The following is a 23,616-nucleotide window of genomic DNA, read 5'->3' as shown; positions in this document are numbered from 1 at the left end:
CAGTTCGTTCATCGAACGAAACATTCAATCGAAAAATTTACGAGCTTAGATTTTCGAAAAATGATCATTAGGGTAAACAAAAAGAAATAAAAACTGACTAAAATAATAAGGATGGTTTGGTGATGTTTGATCAAAGAAAACGCGTCAAAGATTTTCGTATAAATAGGTACTGTATTTTACATTTCGTTACACAGTTCAATAAATATCTTTCAAATATTATTTACATAACGGCGGGAAACAAAACAGTCGATAAGAAACGATTAACTCTTCGTCATGTAATATTTGGACAACATGAAAATTCTTACTTATTTTTTGTTTTTCTTTTTTTTCAATAGTTACACATATTTTCACTATTTTATTAAATTCATTTTATGAAGCAATCGCCATTCGACCAACTGTGGAGGATCAACATCGGCGATTTATTTGAAAAAGAAAGACGAAAAACGCGATTCATCTTTAGCGACGGCAACTTCTTCACGCATAAGAAATAAGTACGTCGAAAGTAAAGAAACGAATTAATTTTCTGAAAAATAAAACGTCAACATAGATGTTAATTATGGCACTAACTCGTACGCGTGGCTGTTCGTCGCACGATCACAAAAATCACTTATTATGTTTTTATATGCCGTTGATATCTCCGAAAGGTGAACGCTTGCGAATGATAAACTAAATTTCAATGTTGATTCTAGAAATCGATCGATCGTTCGAAACGTTTTTTAATATTTACGATCAAAATATTTTTTTCGTTTAACTAGAGTTTCTCCAAAGCCCGACTATTCGTTAATAATTCTCTTGTAAGTCTCCAGACTTGTTTAGCTGCGTTCTCCAAGCCACTCGGTGATTTCCCTTTGAATAGATCAAGGTTAGGTAGGAAATAATGAGGACATCTTCGACATTGGAGACAGGAAATAAGTTGTAAGAAAATGCCATTGATTCGATCGCCTAGACAAGCCTCATCCCATTCGGCCTCATGAGGATGTTTTTCGCATTCGTAAAGTAACAATGTTTTCATGTGATAACTGGTGACAGGATTGCCTGGCAAATCAAGGTGTCGATCCCTAAGTGTCTTGAGAATACTCAGACAACGTTTTCTACTAGCACCTTGAAGAAGTCGATTTTCGGCATCGATGAAGGACAACGCCCAGGCGTCGCCCTCCATGGCTGACTGTTTTCCTTGAAGTCCGATACATTCTTTCGAGAGCATATCGAAACCCTCAGCCTTTACTTCTGCAACGATATTCGGATGTGGCCAAGGTATTTGTGTGAGTGGCCAATGAGAGGCTGATCTTGGCCATAGTCCGGCGCATTTAAACGCAGGCGTAATTTGTACGATGTATCTCTCGCGTATCCGTAATTTCACTTCCGTCGTGTCTGCTATCATTTTGACCGAGTCTCTATACGCGCACTTGTCGCAAGCCTGAGCAACCAATGTTTGAAATCTCGATCGAATTTTTCTTGCAGACAGATATCCGCTAGCCGTTATAAATTCTACCCAAAGAGACATCGATCTTTTTCTACCGTCGCTAAGTTTCAACACTGCGCACCCAGGTAACGTACCGTCATCGACGAAGTTTAAAACACCCATTTGATTAAGATAAATAACGATCTCAAACTCAGTAGGTGAAATCACATCGAGACCATCGAATCGACCGTTGTAATCCGTCAAAGAAGAGATGAAACGAGGTTCTTGTACCTCGACTTCCTTCAGTACATCCTGCACAACCCTGCAAACTTCCTGAATCGTCTTTGCCACTTGACTCTTTCTACCCATCACGCGTTCCCCGAAGTACTTGTTGATTTGGTACACCATCTTCGACTGAGCAGCCAGCATCTCAGCCGGCACCAACATTTTCGCACCGGGACCAACCTGGTTCGGCCCGGGCTTTAAGTCTTCGGAAATCCTTTAAGAAGCCCCTTAGGGCTTCTCCGTTTTTTTCAACGATTTCGATCACCGCATTCTTAACTATAAATCTCGTCTTTCTTCTACTCTCGATTAATCTTCTATCAAAGAAAATTCGATCGTAAGAAACACATGATCATTCAGTTTGGTGTGTCTTGAAAAAAATTGCTCCTCTTTTACTTTTATTATTTTTTATCTCACGAACGAATGTTTCTTCGTACTCCTTAGCCGTTTTTCGAGGTCTTTCCTATCGGAGACACGAACGATCCATGGGAAGGAGACGAACGAGCATCTCCGTTCAGGAGCAGATTGTCGACTGCGCTGCTTTCCACCTTCGTAGATCCAATCGTCCTTCCTTGCTAGTCGGAGGTGTGTCAGCTTTCTCGTTTGATCATGTTTCACAATTTGGTCACGCCCCCGGTTAGTGTTAACCCGACCAATCCTTGCTTAGCTCGACCATTATGGGGCGGAGAGTTCCGACGTCGACGCGAAACAATCGATCCGACTTTCCGACCACGCCACTCACTAACACATTATCATACTTGCGTACCTAGGTATATGCGCGTGTCCCTACGTACGTGTATGAATGGTCGGTCGTCGAGTTACCCTCTACGATCCAAAAACTCACCCCTCTTTCTTTCGATTCTTATCCTTCTTATGGTTTTTCACATCCCTAACTCAACCATAGCAAATAGTAATTTCAATTCCATTGAACTTATTTTCCCTCGATAATTAGCATTGATTTTTATCATTACTTTCTTTTACTTTTTTTTTTTTGTAATTCTGTGAATGCTGGGAATCATCGCGTAATGATTTCTGTCAAAAGTTGATTCATTAAAATCGCGTACGAGAAAGTGATTTTGTAATCTTAACATGGGTGCGGCTTGACAAAGAACTCTTTTAGATTGAAATTAACTAAAATATCTTTGATAGATAATTAAGAGGATTAATGATTCTCGTATCTTGTTTAATGAATTTCTTATTAAGTAATCGTTTTAAGCATTGACTTTTCATTCCTTGATTTTAAAAGAAACTAGTGTATTTATTTATGATTTAAAATGAGATAGGAATAATATTAATTATTTTATTTTGGTGATTGATTTTTTTTACAAAAATTTTTAATTTCCTTTTACAATATATTAAAAGCAATAAACTAAATTTCAAGTAAAAAATAATAAAGCTACGTGGCAGTTAATTATAATTAAATGTAAATTATTGACGAAAATCGAGAATTTCAAAACAAAAGAAATAATATTTATTAAGAAACATAATTGAGATTTTTCTTTTTTTTGGAAGTGAATTCGATAGATGCAACTATGGTAGCAATCGAATGGCAGAATTCGATGAATTTGACACGCGCGACGAAGCATGAGAATTATCCGACGGAAGTTTAAATATCGTCGTTCGAGCATCAATGATGGTAGGAAGAGAAATGTTAGGATAGAATTAAGATAGGAAGCCGACGTAATAAAATGCAAAAGGGTATAATAAAAATGATAGTCGGTGCTACGCTGAACGTCCAGTCGTTCTCTCGCAAGTACTTGATAACTGTGTATTACGGAGACAATAATCGTTACCCAGATTATGCTTGAGCATGATAAATAAAAATAAGTCGTTAATGCGTCACCGATTCTATCACAGTATTTTGTCGATGTTAGAAAAACGGCACATTTTCTTTTTTTTTTTTTATACATCGAGATAAATGCATTTATTATTTACATCGTTTTATAATTTTAATAACACGATTCGATTATATAATAATAAATATAATTTAAATAATATCAAAAATTATTTACACGTAACGATGCTCAATGAAATCGCAGTTCTTTCTTTTGTCATAAGCTCGATGATAAAAATGGTTATATAAATGTTCTTTAATTTTATTTATAAAATTTCAAGAGACAGAATTACAATACGCTTTGCATTGGTGTGTAATAGACGTAGATAGGCAACGAGTTTAGTAAGAGAAAGTACGATGTCTGGCTGTAAAACCAAACATTTAGCGAGTTAAACGAAAAGCATTATGTTAAAAGAAAAACTTCAACGTTTCGAATCAAACATGTTTCTTATCTAAAGTAAGTAAAAATAATTACACTGAATTAATATAATGTTATTGCACGAAGTGATGTAGCGAAGTAAAGTAAGGCTCTTATTTCAAGAATAGTTTATTTTAGTGCACTTTCATCTTTCCTTTTATCATTGAAATATCGCGGAAGATATGTTGCGTTCAAGGAAGGATCGCTAAAGTTTTTCGAGAGCACGGCTGTTAGTCAACAATTCTCTGGTCAGTCTCCAAACTTGTTTAGCGGCGTTCTCCAAACCACTGGGTGATTTTCCTTTGAACAAGTCAAGATTTGGTAAAAAATAATGTGGACATCTTCGACATTGAAGGCAGGAAATAAGTTGCAAGAAAATGCCGTTCATTCGATCGGCCAAACAAGCCTCGTCCCATTCAGCTTCAAGAGGATGTTTTTCGCACTCGTAAAGGAGTAAGGTCTTCATATGATAACTCGTAACGGGATTGCCAGGAAGATCAAGGTGTCGATCTCTGAGAGTTTTCAGGATGCTCAAACATTTGCGTCGGCAACCACCCTGCAAAAGTCTTGTCTCGGCTTCGGTAAAACTCAACACCCAGGCATCTCCTTCCATTGCCGATTGTTTCCCTTGTAACGCAACGCTCTCCTTGGAAAGAAGATCGAAACCTTCAGTTTTGACTTCTGCGACGAGATTAGGATGAGGCCAGGGAATTTGTGGCATTGGCCAATGAGCCGCCGATCTTGGCCACACACCGGAACACTTGAATGCCGGCGTGATTTGAACAACATATCTTTCTCTAATACGTAGCTTAACTTCGGTCGTATCCGCTATCATTTTAACGGAATCTCGATAAGTACACTTGTCACATGCTTGGGCCACCAGGGTCTGAAATCTTGATCGGATCTTTCTCGCGGACAAGTAACCGCTAGCGGTGATGAATTCTACCCAAAGTGACATGGACCTCTTGCGGCCGTCGCTAAGCTTTAAAACGGCGCAACCCGGCAGGGTGCCATCGTCGACAAAGTTGAAGACGCCCATTTGATTAAGGTAAAGTACCACCTCGAATTCACCAGGCGAAATCACTTCTAGACCCTCGTAACGACCGTTGCACTCGGTCAATGAGGATATGAAGCGTGGTTCTTGTACCTCAACCTCTTTTAACACATCCTGCACTACCTTACAAACTTCCCTTATCGTCTTTTGTACCTGTCCCATACGAGCTTGCACGCGTTCCCCGTAATACTTGTTGATTTGATAAAGCATCTTTGATTGAGCCGCCATCATTTCTTGCGGCACCAACATCTTTCTTTTCACTTACAAGGATGTAAGAAAAAAATGTAAATAACAATAACAATAAAGATGAGTAAGAAGAAGAAGAATAAGTAGAAGAAAGAAAAAGAGAATTCGATGATCGAAGAAATTAAAAAAAAATATATATCTTCTCTCTTCAGCAGCTCACCAGCGAACAACAACCCATCTTCTGTCTTCTCGTTCTGCTCATCCCGAGGAAGATCGAGATTGTTCTCGCGTTCATCCTAATCGAAGACAATTATCCTCCTTCTCGTTAGATAAAAACACACCGGTCGATGAGATGGGTTTCTCGATGAGAGTTTTTGGGTTGTTTAGTTAGGCTACGAGATTACGAGAAAAAGCGGCAGGTGCTCTCTCGGTCCGCGCGTACGACGTTCCTCGACGTCGGCGACTCGAGTCGTGCCGCGCGCGCGATCGCGCCGAACACCGGCGCGCGTTCTCGCTCGCTTCCTCGTTCCCGGTTAAAGAAGAGACAGATAAACATGAGAGAGAGCGAGCGAGAGAGAGAGAGAGAGAGAGAGAGAAAGAGAAAGAGAGAAAGAAAAAGGAAAGGGGTCCGTTTCCGACGCGCCACAGCACGCCGGGCTTTGAAGCTCGATCCGCCTTTGTAACTTCGTCCAGGTCCCGCCTTTCGAGTCGACGCGCGACTCGATGTGAGTTTTGAGCGTGCGCCTCTGTTCTCTCTCGCCACGCCTACCCTCTCTCTATATATATACCTCCTCTACACCTCGTCTCTTCATACCACCCCTTTACCGCACGTCCTCTCTTTCACTCTCTTTCTCTCTCTTTCACTCGACTCACCCTTTTCCTCTTATTTCTTTACCGCCATGTCCACTCTAACGCCGTTCACCTATTATTTTATTTTTTTTTGTTAATTTATATATTTTTTTTCATTTATCTAATTATTTATTCATTCATCATTGCTGTCGTAATTTTGCAGTAATAAATGCACTAATTTATATTAAAAATTACTTTTTTTTACTAATAGGTAAAACCAAGTCGGTGTTAACTACTTATTCTTACTAAACAATCTATTTTATTATTATTATCTTTTGTACAACTCTCTTTGTTCTTTTTCTTTTCGAATTTTGTTACACAATTTGTTGTACTTTTCCTTTCGTTAAATTAATCGATTTTTTCAAATGATTGTTTTATTTATTAACAATATTAACATATTGCCCTGAGCTAACATTTGCATCCATTCCTTTATCTAATAAATTAATCTTTCTTTTACAAAATAAATTCTATCTCTTATCTTCGATTCTTCTCGTTATACAGATCAACATAATAAAACAGTTGCCTACCTCTACATAAACTACGTCTCCAAACTTTGATCGTATATTCTAGTTTATCTTTTCTTCATCAGAAGCTTTCGTCGCTTCTCAAAATACCCATATTAGATTTTTTCTCCAGGTAAAAAGCAGATGCGCCCATTCGGAAAACAGCTTGCATGCGGAGATTTTCCTTATAGATCAGGTTCCACAAGAAAGTATCTTTCCTGTCGGTATAACAAAGAACATTTAGATACTTGTTTGATAATATCTTTTTTGTTATACTGCAGAGATATCAGATACTTTTTTTATTTATAAGGAAGTATATTATAAATTTTTGTATAAATTAGATTGAAAGTAAGAGTAGTCTTTTCTATAAGATTCTGTCTTGAAGTGTGCAACGTTTTCTTTTTCTTTCTCTATCTCTCTCTTTTACTTATAAGAGATTGCACTCGTTAGGTCGCGTTCGTACGGCGAGTAATCGAATAAAACTCGAAAATCCAATCTACTCGGAGTCAGAGTGGTAGATTGGTAACAGTCCCGGCAGTCCCCGCTTCGTTTTCTCTCACTAATGCGACTTGATTCATGAGCCATGCTACTACGTCCGTATTCCACATTTTCTCTTTCTCTCTTTCTATATGTCTCTCTCGTTGCTAGATAGTTGAGGGGTCAAACGCTCTGCTACATCAGCGCTCGCATTAAGGCAGGACCCGAGCGAGGGTTGCCTTGAGCACCCCTAAATGTGCCTTTCATCATCCCATTCTGACTTAATTCGTTTATCATCTGAATTATTTGTACACCCCCGCGAGAGACACTGTTCAATTTCTTAACCATAGATACCGTATGGCAAAACAATTCTTCACGTGTATTCTACCAACCCAAAATGTTTTTCAATTGTATATTGGGATAGACATCGTAATTGGAAATTTCGATACATTACGTAGATATTTTTATTAATTTTTCAATTAGTATTATTATTAGATTAATAATCGAATGAATGATTAGAAAAATGTCATCATTTTAGAAATTATATCTTTCTATATACTATTATATTATTTTCGGTATTATTGTATCAGAAATTTACCGAAAATCTTGATCTTCATTATCGAAATGTTCTAAAGTAGGTAGGCGTATAGTGACTCGAAAAAGAGCAGCCGTAACGAAAGGTTATTTACTATAAATGCTTCCTTTTTTCTGAAAAAGAATGCACAGGTATATGGCGAACTTTTGGTTTCCAGTTGCACGGAGATCTCTATATTTTCCTTTCTTCTTTACGATCTCTTTCATAAAAGTTTCTATACAAGAGAGAAACAATATGGAGCATTTTCGATAGCAAGAGGAAGAAAGGGAGAGGTACAGGGAGGAAAATAAAAAGGCGGGAGAGTAATAGTACGTCTTGTAAATCAACTCGAACGAACGTACTCGCGTAATCCCAAATAATCCCCTACTCGGTCGTTGAGCTCTGCCAGCCGGCAAAGCCAGTGGACGTTTCTGATGTTGAAGTTTGGAGCACCTATTTCACGGTACGCCCGTTAAATGATACGAAAAAAAGAAATCCTTACAAATTGCGATCTCTTGATCCATTCGAATTGCCCTTTTTATCGTGATTTTTATTATTTTTTTTTTTCTTTCTAAATTTCTCGATCGATTGTTCACATAAGAATTCAATTTATCTATCATTGTATGAACTATTTATTTATTATTGATTTATCGACAAAATTATTAATAATATATTTATTATCATATTCTATACATTATTCTATACTTTTAAACTTCAGCATTTATTTCAATGATATTGTATATTAATTACTTTTTAATTACGAGAACAATATATTTCCTATGTCGGTATTAGAATTAACATACGGTTTCCACGCATCTGTTGCCGGAAGTAGATTACATTATCTACTATTTTTTTTTTACCTCGTTTTACAATAATTTATTCGATAAAGCTGGCACGAGTTAACGAAACATAAAACATGATGTTTAGTTTTTGTATTATTTTAACACGATTATAATTACTTTGTTCAATTGAAAATCGTTTTGTCGATTTGATATGTTAATTTATTTTTTATTTTTATCAATAAAATAGTAACAAATTTATAGTTATATAATCGAGTTTGTATTTTAGATTTAGTAACGTGCGGTCCTTTTCATTTCCTAAATGGCGTAATGTGTTATGTCGAGTAAGATAGGAGAAGGTAGGTAATAAAGGTATGAGAACACGCACGTGGCACACATAACTCATTGCCGCTTGGGATCGACACGATGGTTCCCGAATGTTTTGTGCATTAGTTGTCTCATATTTTCAAGGTAAACGACTGTGTACTTTTTTTTTGTCATCATGCGTTTATCATTTTCCACATTTTCAATCTCAACTTGATCTGTGAAAAATCTCTTTGGATTAATTTATTTACCTGTAATATAATTATTTAAAAATACAGTTTTAAAAAGTTTGATAACTTAGAAATTCGTAAAAAAAATTTAATGAATAAAATTAAAAGATATTTACAACATAACAAATTCAGTAGACGATCAATGATGTTTTAATTCTAAACAACCTTAGAATCTTGCCACACGTTGTTCCATTCAACAATATCATCGACCCAATATTCGACCACACCGAAGTATCGTGATTTGGAGTAGTTAGCACTCGAAGAAATCGAGAGGGTGCTTGAAAGATGAAAAGAGAGCAGTTTGAGTAGGGTGAGAGGGGTGGGAACGAAGGGATATGGTCCCTCCATTATTGTCCAGCACTTAATCTGTTTGTTGTACACACCGATGAAGGACTCCTAAGTGGTTCCCTATTCTATGGGGTGTTCTATGGTGGTGCATAGAGGCGAGAGCAAAACGAGACCTAAAAAAGACAGAGAGTGTAAAGAGAGAGAGAGAGAGAGAGAGAGAGAAAGCAGCGAGGGGCCAGGCCTCTTGCGAACGTGACACATGTTGTTACATCACGTCATCCATTGTCATCGCGCGCGAGTACCGGCATACCGCTGAGCTGAGCATGGTTTCGCTCGATGATAGACGAGCTGTTACATGGGGAGCACTAATCGTGTACCACTTGACACCTTTAAAGGACCTTCCTTTTTTTAAACGTTTTCAGCGTTATTTTGACGGTTATACTTTTGGGTACGCAAACGATAGATATTTCTTTCTATTTTCTTCATTTACAGTATATTTTTATCTTCCTTTGTCATTTATACGTAAATAGGGAGAGTATAATATTCGTATCAGTCTATAATTATACACGCGATATAAAAAGCTTTAGATATTCTAATTGGAATAGCTTATTTTTGATTTTGTTCAGGATTTATTCATGCTTAATGTTTCTTTTCTCTTAAGGTTCTGAGATGTCAGTTTTACCTTAATTCATGATGACGTATATTTTTACGCGAGTAAACTGTATTCATCATCGTCGTATAGCGACGTCACTCAACTCTCCTTTCTCATGAACGATGTTACAAAGATGAAGAAACATCTTCCTAATTGTGTTGACTTTTCTTCGCTTTCGTTGAGATAAGAAATGCTTGTTACTTTTTTAAAGAATTATTACCGATGTGTTCAAAGCGATTTTTCACTTTTCGTAGTGTTTTACGCTTGTGTATTATCGTGCCATTGATTTTAATTAACTCGACGTACTTGAAATTTGTAACGAATATAAAAAAACAAAAGTTCATCTATAAAAAAAAAATCTTTGTTTATGTGACTACAGTCGTTTTCATTTATTTTTGTTTCCTTAATAACACTTACGTGATTTATCTATATATCCTTGGTTCAGGTATCTAAATAATACATGCCATGGCACGATTCGGTCCTTATCAATTTTTCCCAGTGTTTGCGATAAATTGCATACGCGCACGCGCATCCTCAGGGGTTGGATTTGTACATACCCTCACCCTCGATCACTCCCCCTCTTCTCCCAATCCCAATCTTGCGCATTACGAATAGATACCGCTGAACTCCGATAGACCTTTGCGTATATTGCAAATCAAGGATCTATGAGTATAAAGGAGGGTGATTAAATATTATCATTTTAATTATTTGACAGATTCTGCGATGAATATTGAAACACCAGTGATTATACAATTTGTCCTATTATTTAATTTTATTTTAAAATGTAAAATTTAATAATACAAATCTCTTGTGATTTATACATATAAACCGCATAATTATTTATATCGCAAAACATGCTCGCTTTAGCCATTCGAATTTTCAGTGGCAAGTATATTTACTCTTCTCACGTCGATGTGACGTTTATGGTCCCATGAGAGATTCGAAACGGCTTACATTCTCGTAATTGGGTTTTGACGTGCGTGTAGTACGCGTGGCACCCTAATGTCATCGCTAGTCTTTACGTTAGTATCCGACGGACTGAAGATCGCGCGCGCACACGTCATGATGTCCTTTTTTTCTCGATCCGTTGATTCGTCTCGACGTCTATTACTTCATCCTGCGTTCGTGGCTTTCCACGGCTTTCTAAGCTCGTGAACGACGTAACTCCATTTCGCAAAATGAAATTAATATTTAGAACAAATGATTTTGTTCTATAATTCACTTATAGAATGATAGAAAATATTCTTAAAATTAATGCTGAGTAAAATTAATTCAGAAAGAAATTTGTCGAAAATGTAAAATATTATTTATGTAAAACCTCAAAGAGAAAACGTATACCTAACACTTTATTATTTTAATGATATTCCTCGCTTAAGATCTAGAATTAATTATAAGAAGATTGATCAATGAGTATGAAAAATAGGACACGTCGGTAAATATGTCCATAATCAGATCAGAAAAGAATTTTATGATCTGACATTGAATGATGAAAGAGTTATAAGCTTATGCGATAAATATATTTATCTAGGGACCCAAATTAATATTAGGAAAAGAACTGAAGAATAAATCGAAGAACAAATTTTTAAATGAATAAAAAGAGATTGAAGCTCTCAATTTGTTGCTATGGTCAAAAAATATTTAACAAAAAATATTTCTTCCATATAATTTTTAAAAGTTTTGTTTTTTTATGGCTGTGATACTTGGCAACTAAATTAATATCTAAAAAATAAACATCTTTTTATTTATATTTTTTAGAAATATATATTTACTGGATAATATAATATATGCATAAGATATTTCATTTAAAAAATGCGTCAGACCTTCATTAATTGGAATTGAATGTTATAAAATAAAAATATATAAATGTTATTTCTATCACATTTAGATTTGAAATTTTTATAAAACGAAACCAACGTGTCAACTTTTATCATATGCGATAGATAAAGTGTTAAATGTGAATATAAAGAAGTTAATATTAAGGTGGTAAGACAAGACATTTTATTTTACTGAATCAACGATAGGATATATCCTTAATTAGAAAGTAACGAAGTGAGTTGATTATCTCGAATATAATTAGATTTGCGAGGCGCGAGGATATCTCGAGCATCTTCGGTGCGTCCTCGTTAAAAGGGAAAAATGGAAGAGCCTGTTAGATTAAGGAACGGTAAATTGGGGATCCTCGAGGACAGGCTCTCTCAGTCTTGTACGCGCGCGCGCGCGTACACACACACCCTTCTTCTTTTTTTCCCTTTCTTTCTCTCTTTTTTCTTTCACTTTCTTTTTCTCTGTTTCTTTCTTTTCCTTTTGCCAACGGGTTGTTGTTCGCGACTCGTTCGAAGAGCGCAAGTCCGCGAGGTCCTGGGATCGATTCCCGACTCAGCAGGAGGCTCCTCCTACCATGACGGCCATCTTGCGAACGGCACTGGTCTCATTATATCACATCACACTTCACTGCATCCAGGTTACATACTTACAGCCATGTGGTCGCGTATTCATTGGGATACCCATTTCTTCTTCCAAGGTTTACCTTCTTAATCTTATTCTCTTGTAATGTTATTCACGAAAATACTATGAATTTTGTAATCCTTTACCAAAGAATTCTTGAAATAAACGAATTATTTATTTTGATAATTTGTCGTTAAAGGATTCATCATTTTCGAAAGCTCTCTTTCGATAATCATTGTATAATATTAATTGAAAAATAATTTAATTTCTTTTTTTCTTAAATATATATATATATATAAAAACAACTTAATTTTATTCAGAATTTATCTGAAAAATAATGCGATTTCTTTGAAAGATATTAGAACTATAATTTGAATTTTATCATTTTATAATGAATGATTTTAGTGTCGGAAATGAAATTACATTTTTTATTAATACTTTTAATTTAATCTTGAAATAAAAATTGTAATCGGGGTTGTATAATTCTTGTTTCTTTTGATTTATTTCCTTATACTCGTATATATAATTACCTAGTTATTTGAGAGAAAATTTTTATTTCCAATTAAAATTATGACATACAGATATACAAGAAAATGGTCTATAAGGTTTGATTTAAATTTTCCGTAATATTAATGATATGCTATCACGTCACTTTAACTTATCATAATTAATAGAATTCGCATTAGATTTACGAATGATTTATTTCTCTCACGATGTGTTTTTTTTAATGTGTTGATAGTAAACCTACGTTGAAGCTAATTAAGGAACGGCTTCCTGTTCGTTTGTGTATATACTTTTTGTGCTACCTGTTGCAATTATAAAAATTTTTTTCTCTGAAATGACAACCGCTTTACAATCGTAGCTTTATCTTACCAAAGCATTTATACCAAGGCTATGTATGAAGTGATCAACATAATTTATTATCCGTGGTATCTTTCATATTATCAATACAAAACAGTAAATCTGAAAGACAAAGCTTCGTTTATTATTAAAAAGCAACTATCCTTTTAAATTATACATTTAAAATGACATCGAATAAAGGTGAATTTTATTTCTATCGGTTGGATTAATCAAACGTGATGGTATCTAAGAAAAAACTAAATATCTATTTTAATCTAATACTTTATCTTTATTTTAATTATGTTTTAGGTATTGAAATACTGCGATCATCTACACGGAAAATGGTACTTCTCCGAGGTCCGAGCTATCTTCTCTCGTCGTTATCTTCTTCAGAATGTAGCGATCGAGATCTTCCTTGCAAGCAGAAGTAAGTATTCGAAAGAGAAAATAATTCTTTTCTTTCTACCTTCTTTCCTTTCTTCCCTGTTCCTCTTTTGTTATACTTTCAACGCATATAGGATCCACAGAGATCTTCGAAATGGAATCGAGAGAGGCGCGCATGCATTCCTTTTCTTGCTCCTACTGAATCCGTTCTGCGTTATTTCACACGTGACGCGATCTAATCCCACGACGAGTGTCGTCGACGGAATTCTGGGCTCGCCGTTAGGTGTGCGACCCCTTCGCAGTTTTTACACAATAAATATCCTTACCGGCCTCGTGGTATGTCTTTTTCTAAGATCGATTTATTACAAGCCCGAAGATTTCTCAACGATTCAACGCAAGGCACCTGCCTTTCGCTCCAAATGAAATGATCCTTTTCTTTTTTTTTCTTTTTATTTTTTTTTAAATACGTTCTCAATCGATCGAACGAATCTATTTTAATAAAAAACAAAGAAAACTCAAGAGATAGAGTAAAAATTGATTTGGAAATATTTTTTTATACGCGATATCCAAGTATTATTATCATAATATGGTACTTTCATAACAATGAGAATAAGAAGAAAAAGACCGAGAATGATTTTTAGTGTAGGTGAATCTTGTTGTACCTGCCGATCCTGCTGAGACTTCCCCGCTGATTATTTCTACGAAGCGTAGATAAATTCTCGAGCGTCGTCCGATTCTAATCTGATCTTAGGAGTTTCGATGCGTCGTGAAACTTTAAGCGGTGGAATGTCATCCGTAGCTAGGTGGAAACCTCGGTGGTTCGTTAAAAAATCACTGGAAAGGCGCGTTCGTTAAGACAAGAAAGTGGGAAGGAAGGGGTAGGTGGGGAGGACGAAAGGTTGGAAAAAGAAGAGAATGAGATGCTGGAAGCCACGGTTGGATCTTTCTTACGATAAATCGTCGAATAATAAAAAACATCGCCGGTGGTTAAGTTACTTTATACGTCGGGTATTACCCTTACTGTAAGGGCATGGATTTGAGCGTTTTAACGGCACGCTTGGTATCGCATTTTCTAGAAAGAAAGAAATAAAACGTAATATTACGTACGATTACAGCTTTGCGACACGCCATCTCGTCGTGATCGTCTCCTCGAAGAGACCAACGTCTCGTTGAATTTATTTTGTTTCTTCCCTTTTTCGTACTTGGGGATCGTTGTATACACGAGATCCTTACCAACGACGTAATTAATTAACACGCGAAAGAGACGAGGTAGGTTCGCATTAAACTAACGATTATTTGCGTATTCGTTTGGCCGATTAAGTTTCTTGGCGGAAGGTGCGCGTTAATCGGCCAAATATTGCGAACTTTGGGATACAAACATGATTTTACCGACAAAGGTAATGCGAAGGAATCCAGATCGTTATTAATTAATCTACCTCCTTGGTTGTTACTTTTAATTTTTAATAATTAGATATTTTTGTAAAAATACAAACAATTATTGGAATTTTATAATTTTATCATATCCGATAAATATAAAAAAAAAAATTATAATTGATTCTTTTTCTGTTCTAGTTAGTTATAAGATGAAATTTAATGAAATAAGAATTGTTTTGTCTTACGTTCGTTGCTTTTCGTGAACTTATTCCTTTCATCCTCAAGTACTCCTCCTTTCTTAATTAAAGTCATCTTTTATCCCTTATATTTTAGCACAACCACTGACTCATAAATTAGTAGTAGATATTTATGGCAACTGTCTAATAAAACGTTACCCTTTGAACTCTCAAGGGAGTTGGCCGGCATAAACGAAACGTTTCAAACGAAACCATCTTCCACCCTCTTGCGTGCTCTTACGAACTAAAATGCTGTTCTATGTGATTAACATGTTTCTCGTATCATTAATATCTTTATCGTATTAAGAACAAGTATAGAAAGAGAAGGAAAGGGAGAGGAAAATTTGTTTCAAATCGTTATTTTACAAGAAAGAAATGTTTGGACTATTAAAGATGAATGATATTATCTGAAGAAATATTTCTATCTAAATTTTATCTTAGAAGCAAAACAATTAATCTGTAATTTTATATCTCCAATCAAAAAATTAATTAATTATTTGAGAAGAATGAACAAAAATAAACGGTATTCCTCTTATTATCTATCCCTATTCTTTCAAAGAAATAATCAACGAGATCTCATTCGCCCATCCATCCCGTTTGCCTGTTGAAACTATACCGCCGACTATAATCCTCGGTTTAACGCCTTTTTGTCAACAGCATCGATCCTGTTCGCGTTCCCGGATCAGACGACGGTGAAAAAGGTGATCAAGGCGCTACCGCGAGTCGGCGTTGGCATCAAATACGGGATTCCGCAGACTAGGTGAGTACCGAAAGCCACACGAGCAAATAGACAGAGAGAGAAAGAGAAAGAGCGTGCATCTGTTTGTATGTGTGTGTGTGTGTGTGTGTCTCGTTTCAGAAACGAAAAGACTCCTTTTGTAACTCTCAGTCTCCGAGTTTCTCCACCGATCTTCGGCCGATCTTTCGTTGGATATCGTCGGCCACGTAGTTCGTGTGGAATGAACACGCTCGATGCATTCCGTGTTTCCTTTGTCTCTCTTCTCTCCCTCTCTTTGTCTCTCTTTTTCTCAGACGGACACTCTAACTCAGGGACGGATTAAATCTTTGAACATAGATCGTTCTTTTCCTACCGTGCTTCCTCGATTTATTGCATTATTCCCAGTCTCGTATAAAAACAAATAAAAAACAAATACAAACGCGATTAAATTGATTTTATATGATCGAGAAAGAGATTTAAAAATCTACTCGTGTTTTCTAATAGATTTCGAAAATTTTATAATTACTAATTCTCTTGTAAAATATTTTTTTATGTATCGTCAACGGTTATACCTTTTTTTGTTGATTTTTATTATTAATTAAACATTTGTTTAATGATGTAGATTGATATTTTTATTTACTTAAACATTTTACAGTATTGTCATATTTTGCAATAGGAAAGATTATAAAATCGATACATACGAAGTGAAACAATATTCAATTTCGGTCCATTCGATAAGCCCGTCCCTGTAAAAAGGGTCTACCAACTTCTTTCCCTTTCTCTCACTGTATAACCGTTGTCGCGAGTATCCCGAGGACTCGAGAGCTACGATACGCCTATATTCCAACCCCTTCTCTTATTTCGTTCTACCAAAGAAGGAGAAAGAAATAAGAATAGAGAAAAAAGAAAGATAGAGAGAGAGAGAGAGCGAATGAGAAGGTGGGGGAAAGCAAATAGCGGCGAGAACAGAGGTTTCGCGTATCCGCGTTTCGGGCCATCCATTAAAGCCCTCTTACATACGAGAGAAACGAAGTAGAAGAAGAAGAAGAAGAAGAAAATGAAGAAGAAGAACAAGAAGAAGAAGAGAAGAAAAAAGGCTTTGAATCGGCGAGAAGGATACGCCGAACCATAAATATACGGCAAAGTCCTTACATCCGACGTCTGATCCAAACTCTTTCTTTCTTTCTTTCTTTCTTTCTCTTCCTCTTTTCTTCTTGACTCTTCAGTTCTCATTGGAAAAGGAGAAACAATGAGAGGTGGTTTATAAAATCTGTGATTCGTGCACCATGACTCCTCTCACACGACTTGTATCACGAATGCTGGGCTTCTTCTTTACGTGAAACTGGATGAGAACAAGCGATAGAAACGGGTGGAGACGATAAAATGGAAAAATAAATAAATAAAAGTAAAAAATAAAAATAAAAAAAAACTTGGAGAGAGGATCTTTTCTCCTTCCGTATCACGAGAGTGGATCGTCGAAGGAATGCCGATCGCAGGACGTATAATGAAAACGTTATATCGCGCATTCGCGAGGAGCTTTTTTGCGTCTTATCGATCGGATCTGGATCGTGCTTAGCATCGAACTACTTCACGAAGGAAGATAGATATAGAAGAAATGAGAAGGAATTTTGTCCTTTCGCTTGTTCTCGAAAGTAAATCCTATCCTTTTATGGGAATCTTAGCGAGAAAGGATGGTTAAGTAAAAATACAAATAAATAAATGACAACCAATGAAATAAGGTTTTTTTTAATGATTGTGTTTTATATTTATCATAAAACGACCACCAATACGATTCCAATGAAATTTTAATAAGAATTCATGTATGATGCAAGGACACGCACTGTATGCCATTTTTGTATTTATATTGAATTTATCGATTACGAGAACAGATTATTAATGAAAGTCATTATAACAAATAAGATAAATGGACATTATTCTTGATGTATAATATCAACGTTACACGATTATTAATATTTTCCCATAAACGATGATTTAAACTGCAGATTTTTAGAAAAACATGTTCGTGAGAAACAATTTCTTCTTCTTTTAAAATTCGTTCGTCGGTGCATCGCAATACTGATTACAACACATTGCGTACAAACTACTAATAAATATATTTTACTTTTGAACAATCGTAAAATTTATTCTTATTTTGTTCTTTTCAGGAGAGCATCGATGATGTCGCCTAGGCAATTGATGAGAAGTTCTAACATGACGCAAAAATGGCAGCGTCGGGAGATTTCCAACTTTGAATACTTGATGTTCCTAAATACGATTGCTGGTAAGTAACATCGATAACAATTAAGAAGTTAAACATAAAAATACTCTTTCAAGATAACAATAATTTGTGTTTTCTTTGACAAAGGTAATTTGTTGAATTATTAGCTTCTAAAATTTTTTATTCAATACGTACTTAAATAAAATGTTTGCTTTAATGAATATTCAATTCAAAAGAACATCATCGTTATTTAATTAAATTGTCACGTATCAAGTTTTTGTATGCATTCACGGATTTGTTATTGATCGTAGAAAACGTGAATTGTTACGAATCGAATAGCAAATATTGATGTTTTATATAAAAAGGAGAGAAACGGAGAAAGAAAGACATAAAAAAAACATAGAAAAGAGAATACAAAAAGAGAGGGAGAACCATAGTCGAGCTTTTTATGGCTGCGCACGGGCGGATGGAGTCTGTCGTGGCGCATTAGGGATGTTCTCAATCAGCCCTCTGTTCCTTTAGCTACCCCATGCGAGTAATCCCTATGTCGTGGGCCCTGGTAATCCTCTCCCTAGGGACTCACCGACTCTCTTCCTCAGTTTCGGTTTCTCCGCGGCGACCCTCCAAGCGGGTTCTCGAAGCTGCTTCTTTGTTTCTTTTTGGTTTTAATATCGGCTTCCCTCAATGCGGTAGTCGAAATCACGAAACTCGAGAAGTTGCCCTGAAGGTAGTTTGACCTTCGATGCCTACCCCTTTTCTCATGCCTACCTTCATGATTTTCTAAGGAGGGATTAATATTTTTCAAAGTCTACGATCGAATTATAAAATATTAGTATCACATTTCCTTTTCAGTTGATTTCAATAAATATTTTCATTTATTATTTTGTTTATTTTCATTTCAATGAAATTTTTTATATAGCAGTGTTTACGAAGTTAAAAAATGATTTAAACTCGATAAAACGGTTACAAAAAAATAAGAAGTGCATTTTTAAGAGTAAAAAAATGTTGCACGATCGAAAATTATGTTTATTTTCTTACCGACAATGAATTAACGAGGGATCACGAAATAATAAGAATCGTGGCATAAAGTTTCCGTTCGCCCACGCTGTGCCACGCTTTCTTTAATGACGACGATGATCATGGATGGGTAATTATTCGTATTTCGGCGTGCGAAAGCCAATGCCCAGAGGGTGGCCCCTCTGTTGCTATTTACGAGCGTTATATATTAATTGCACGAATAAATAGCACACTTTACAAGATAGAATATGAAAAGAAAGAAAGGAAGAAAGAGAGAGAGAGAGAGAGAAAAATGACGATAGTCTTTTAATAAAACCGCCATTTGCATCGTCGATTCTTTCATATCCTTATGAACGAGCGCGAGGATCTCGTGTTATACGACTTTCTTCCTATCGGTTTGTTTGTTTCGAATTAATTAAGGTAGGATCAGACGTAAATTTGACGGTGACTCGAGCGTTCTTTCGGTGTGGCAATGAAAGTCGAGATGAGCCAGGCAGTTTGAGCTTGGACACAAGGTGGCCCCAGGGTTTTGATATGCAAGTAAGCAGAGTAGGTGCCACTTCCGACTGAACATTTATGCAATTTATTTTTCTAAGTACCTTGACATTTTTTTTTTTATATTTTATACGCGATTCAAAAATCTTCATGTAATTTCCAAAAATTATTACGTTCTTCGGGGATTCGTTCGGCTAATTTTGATATTTAAAAATAGTTTTTTAGTTTTTTTTTGTTAATATACAGAAAAATCAGATTCCTGTAGATTTTTTTTTTTTAATTTTTTTCTTCTTTTTTTTTGTTTTTGTCTTTTTTTTTTTTTTTTTTTGAAAAACGTATACACGCTTGCCTAAATCTTAACACCGGCTGGTTAAGAACGAGCTTGTCTCTTTCGTCGCGTATCGTACTTATTATAACGTCGACTTGTCGCGCGTTGAAACATGAGGGAAAGATAAAGAGAGGAAGAAAAAAGGGAAACGAATAAAAAGGTGGAAGGTATTCATATATTATACAGGGTGTTTCAAAAATTCCATTATTATCAACTTTTATTCTGAAAAATCACGAAAACTTTAGAACCTCTTTCGAAAGATTAAAAATTTATCTTTATCAACAATAAATATTTTTAATTGATAAGCACAATATGTTAAAAGCACATTAATAATTTATCCTTAATTACAATAAAATAAATTAAATAAAATGTTTTTACATTGTATTATTTATAATGTAACAAATATTACAAATATATTCATTGATTGATCGAAGTATTTATTACAACAAATGTTAATCTAATGAATAATAATTCACAGTGTAGAAAGTTCGTCGTTTCTAATTTAGTGAAATAATTTTAAATGTTAAAAGAACGAAAAAGTATAGATTTAGAGAAAGAGAAGAATAATAATAAGAAGAAGATACGTAAAAAGACGAAAGAAAGATAGGAGGATTCGAGTGCGAATCCGAAGAGGAGGGAGTAAAGCGCGAGGGCGGAGGGCAAAGGGACATTCCGCTTGTCGCGTGGAGTTCCGAGAGCACTCGCTCACGGCGACGCTACCATTAATAATGACTTTGATGCATAACGCGACCATGCTATTATTCAAGCCGCCGTCCGCGTCTCTCTCTCTCTCTCTTTCTTTCTCTTTCGGTCCGAGTTCTCTTCCTGCGGACCTCCACACAACCCTCTTTTCCCTTTCTCTTTCTCTGTTTCTCCCTCTTGGACTTGCCTCAGGATTTACGGCGCATTGTAGCGACGACGGGACGCGCCTGTCTTTCGCGGTTGGAACTTCGACGCCGCGAAAAATTCCTTTTATTCTTCACTCTTTCCTCTTTTCTCATCGTCTTTTATTTGTCTTTCTTTTTTTTTTTTTATTTTATATTTTTCTTTCTTTATTTCATCATTCAACGCTCTCCGGTAACTCCTTAGCAAGCTTGTTTTCATTTGAATGCGTAAGCATTGTATTATATATATATATATATAGGTATTTATGTTAATATACAACTCACATATAATTTGATTTATAATTTATCATTAAAGTCGATGATTATTCGGTTAGGGTAAGAGATCATTTTCTTTTCTGAAAATAAAACAGCTCATTTCGACAAACAGAAAGAGATTCGTCCTGTTTGCGGTGAAACGTTGCGAGTCTTGAGAAGAACTTGCTGACGGGCTTTAATTAGCGACAGGGAAAGAGATTAGACGAAGTGGCAGGAGTAGCTAGAGCGGACTTTTGCCGTCACTAATGCATCTCGGAATGGGATTCCGTCGAGAGCTCTTCTTCGAGAAAAGATGGGGTGGAGGGGGGGGAGTGCTTGCCGACAATTTCAGGAGCGATTAGCCGTCACGCTCTGAGTTATGCGTTTACTAAACGGAGCACCGTAGCCCATTGAGAGCAGAGACTCACTTTTCGTAAAAATAGAGCTTGCCTAGCTATATCCTCGTTTATCACCCACGATACTCTCTCTCTCTCTCTCTCTCTCTCTCTCTCTCTTCTTTCTTTCTTTCTTTCTTTCTTTCTTTCTTTCTTTCTTTCTTTCTTTCTTTCTCTTTCTGTTGGTCGCACGCGTGCTAGTAGATACGCGACGAGGGTAGCTCGCGCCTAAAGGTCGAAGAAAAAACTGGCCCAGTTATCTTACTTCTGGTTTAAAGCATCCGACGGTTGTACTCCATCTATTTTTGGGCCTCCTCGGAATGAGATTTAAAAGTAAAATTGTCAGCGAGTTACCTACATGACGGAACTCTACTTTTTTCCTTTTTTTTTTTTTTCAAGTACAAAAAACAACATATTTTTTCTGCATTAAATCAAGAAAAAAATCTTTGTTTAATTTAAGTCGATTATCGTTTCAGGTCGAACTTACAACGATTTAAATCAGTACCCAGTTTTTCCTTGGGTTCTGACTAATTATGAAACTAAAGAACTCGATTTGAGCTTACCCAGCAATTATCGCGACCTGTCAAAGGTAAGAATCCTTTTTTAAAAATCGTATTTACAATATTTTATATTTAGTATAATCTTGTATAATATTTTTTTTTAGCCAATTGGTGCTTTGAACCCAAGTAGGAGAGCTTATTTCGAAGAACGCTTCCAAAGTTGGGAACACGACAGCATACCACCGTTCCATTATGGAACTCATTATTCCACCGCTGCATTTGTCTTGAATTGGATGATACGCGTGGTAAGTTATTATTAATTGTTTATATTTTGTGTGTGTGTGTGTAATATTATACCGATGAATATATTCAAAAAATTTGGATCATTAAATTCAAAATTAGGGATTTTGAATATAAGCAAATATTTTTTCCTCGCTCAAACCGGAAAACATTTCATGGTTGGATTTTCAAAGAGATCCATAAATTCCCTAGCTACGTCAAGAAGAATAATTCTAAACGAGTGGCACATCGCTCTGTCATGGCGTTTACGACTTCGCGATTCGATTTACCGATCTTAGTACTTTTGAATGCTGTCCAACGCCCTTTCGTTTAACTATCAACGAAACGAGCATTTTGCAACGAGGATCTTTAGACGAGAGGAAGAGCTCGTTGATTTTCCTATTCCTCAAGCGTTTTATCGTTTAATCGACCATGTCGTAAAGAAATTATGACTTTATAGCTTGCTGTTCACAGTTATTCGAGGCGTGTCCAAAGAATTCCACAATCGTTCGAAGATTCTCCAAGACATGAAATGTGATATTTATTTATAGTCTCTTTTATACATACATTCAAATATTTTATTACACCGTTCAATTAATTATTTCGAAATTTTAGTTCAAAATAAATATCGTGAAATTGTTCGATTTCTGTACATTGGACAGATTTAAGTAAATTTAATAAAAATAAATGCAACGAGATGAAATTTTGAGTAAATGGGTAATTAATCCAACGTAAGGTTCGTTCCGCTATACATCAACGAAGGATGAAAACCGAATGGTAGATGCCAGAATAAAGTGGTCCTTATAAAGTGCCCTTAAGTGGCCGTTTAAAGTGGTGCCGCCTCTACCACGCCTCGTCACCCGCCCTTTTTTCATGCTTCCGGTCATCGAAAAAGGATGAGATTTACGCACTGACATTAGTTAAACTTTGCTCTCTTTCCTTTCATCGTATAGAACGTTGACGAAAATACGAAAATATTTTTTTATGTCACATTTAATACTCAAACTGTACTCTAATTTTATTTTAAAATGTTTATCTATTATATTTGCTATATGCGTGCAAAAATAATTAAGTATAATCTATGAAAAATAATATTTGTTTAAAGTTAAGTATTTTTTGAGTCATTTAAGATTAAATAAATTTATTTTTAGGAACCAATGACTACAATGTTTTTGGCACTCCAAGGTGGAAAGTTTGATCATCCGAATAGACTGTTCTCATCCATTGCCCTTTCCTGGAAGAATTGTCAGCGCGATACATCGGATGTCAAGGTTCGTTGAGTTGTAAATGTTGTATATTCCAGTGGTCAGCCTAGCTCGAAATCTATTTACATATCAGAGGCGTGTGCATGTATCGTCTTATTCCTAAGGAAACATCCTATAGTTCTTCCTCGTCC

At 35.8% G+C, this 23,616-nt stretch overlaps 3 protein-coding genes across 5 annotated transcripts in view; 1 reads left to right on the top strand and 2 right to left on the bottom strand.

The window, feature by feature from the left end:
- Nucleotides 1-23,616, top strand: part of rg (A kinase anchor protein rugose) — a 198,931-nt gene that overhangs the window by 165,443 nt on the left and 9,872 nt on the right. For all 3 annotated transcript variants that reach the window (XM_015317773.2, XM_015317778.2, XM_015317785.2), the window contains exons 38-43: nt 13,447-13,564; nt 15,789-15,891; nt 18,015-18,130; nt 21,918-22,030; nt 22,106-22,246; nt 23,372-23,491. In XM_015317773.2, the coding sequence (XP_015173259.2) occupies nt 13,447-13,564; nt 15,789-15,891; nt 18,015-18,130; nt 21,918-22,030; nt 22,106-22,246; nt 23,372-23,491 (711 nt within the window). The remainder of the gene's footprint in view (nt 1-13,446; nt 13,565-15,788; nt 15,892-18,014; nt 18,131-21,917; nt 22,031-22,105; nt 22,247-23,371; nt 23,492-23,616) is intronic.
- LOC107064760 (protein mab-21) lies at nt 152-2,211 on the bottom strand. Its single transcript, XM_015317788.2, has one exon. The coding sequence runs from the start codon at nt 1,847-1,849 to the stop codon at nt 752-754; it is 1,098 nt and encodes a 365-aa protein (XP_015173274.1). The 5' UTR covers nt 1,850-2,211; the 3' UTR covers nt 152-751.
- On the bottom strand, nt 2,710-5,837 carry LOC107064761 (protein mab-21). The gene has a single exon (XM_015317789.2). It carries the CDS (start codon nt 5,237-5,239, stop codon nt 4,142-4,144), a length of 1,098 nt encoding a protein of 365 aa, XP_015173275.1. The 5' UTR covers nt 5,240-5,837; the 3' UTR covers nt 2,710-4,141.

Source organism: Polistes dominula, unplaced genomic scaffold (genome assembly GCF_049000335.1).
Source record: "Polistes dominula isolate Pdom_NZ unplaced genomic scaffold, Pdom_raw_medaka contig_24, whole genome shotgun sequence".
Taxonomy (NCBI): domain Eukaryota; kingdom Metazoa; phylum Arthropoda; class Insecta; order Hymenoptera; family Vespidae; genus Polistes; species Polistes dominula.
The sequence above is the reverse complement of the archived record's forward strand: the minus strand, read 5'-3'. Positions and strand labels throughout refer to the sequence as shown.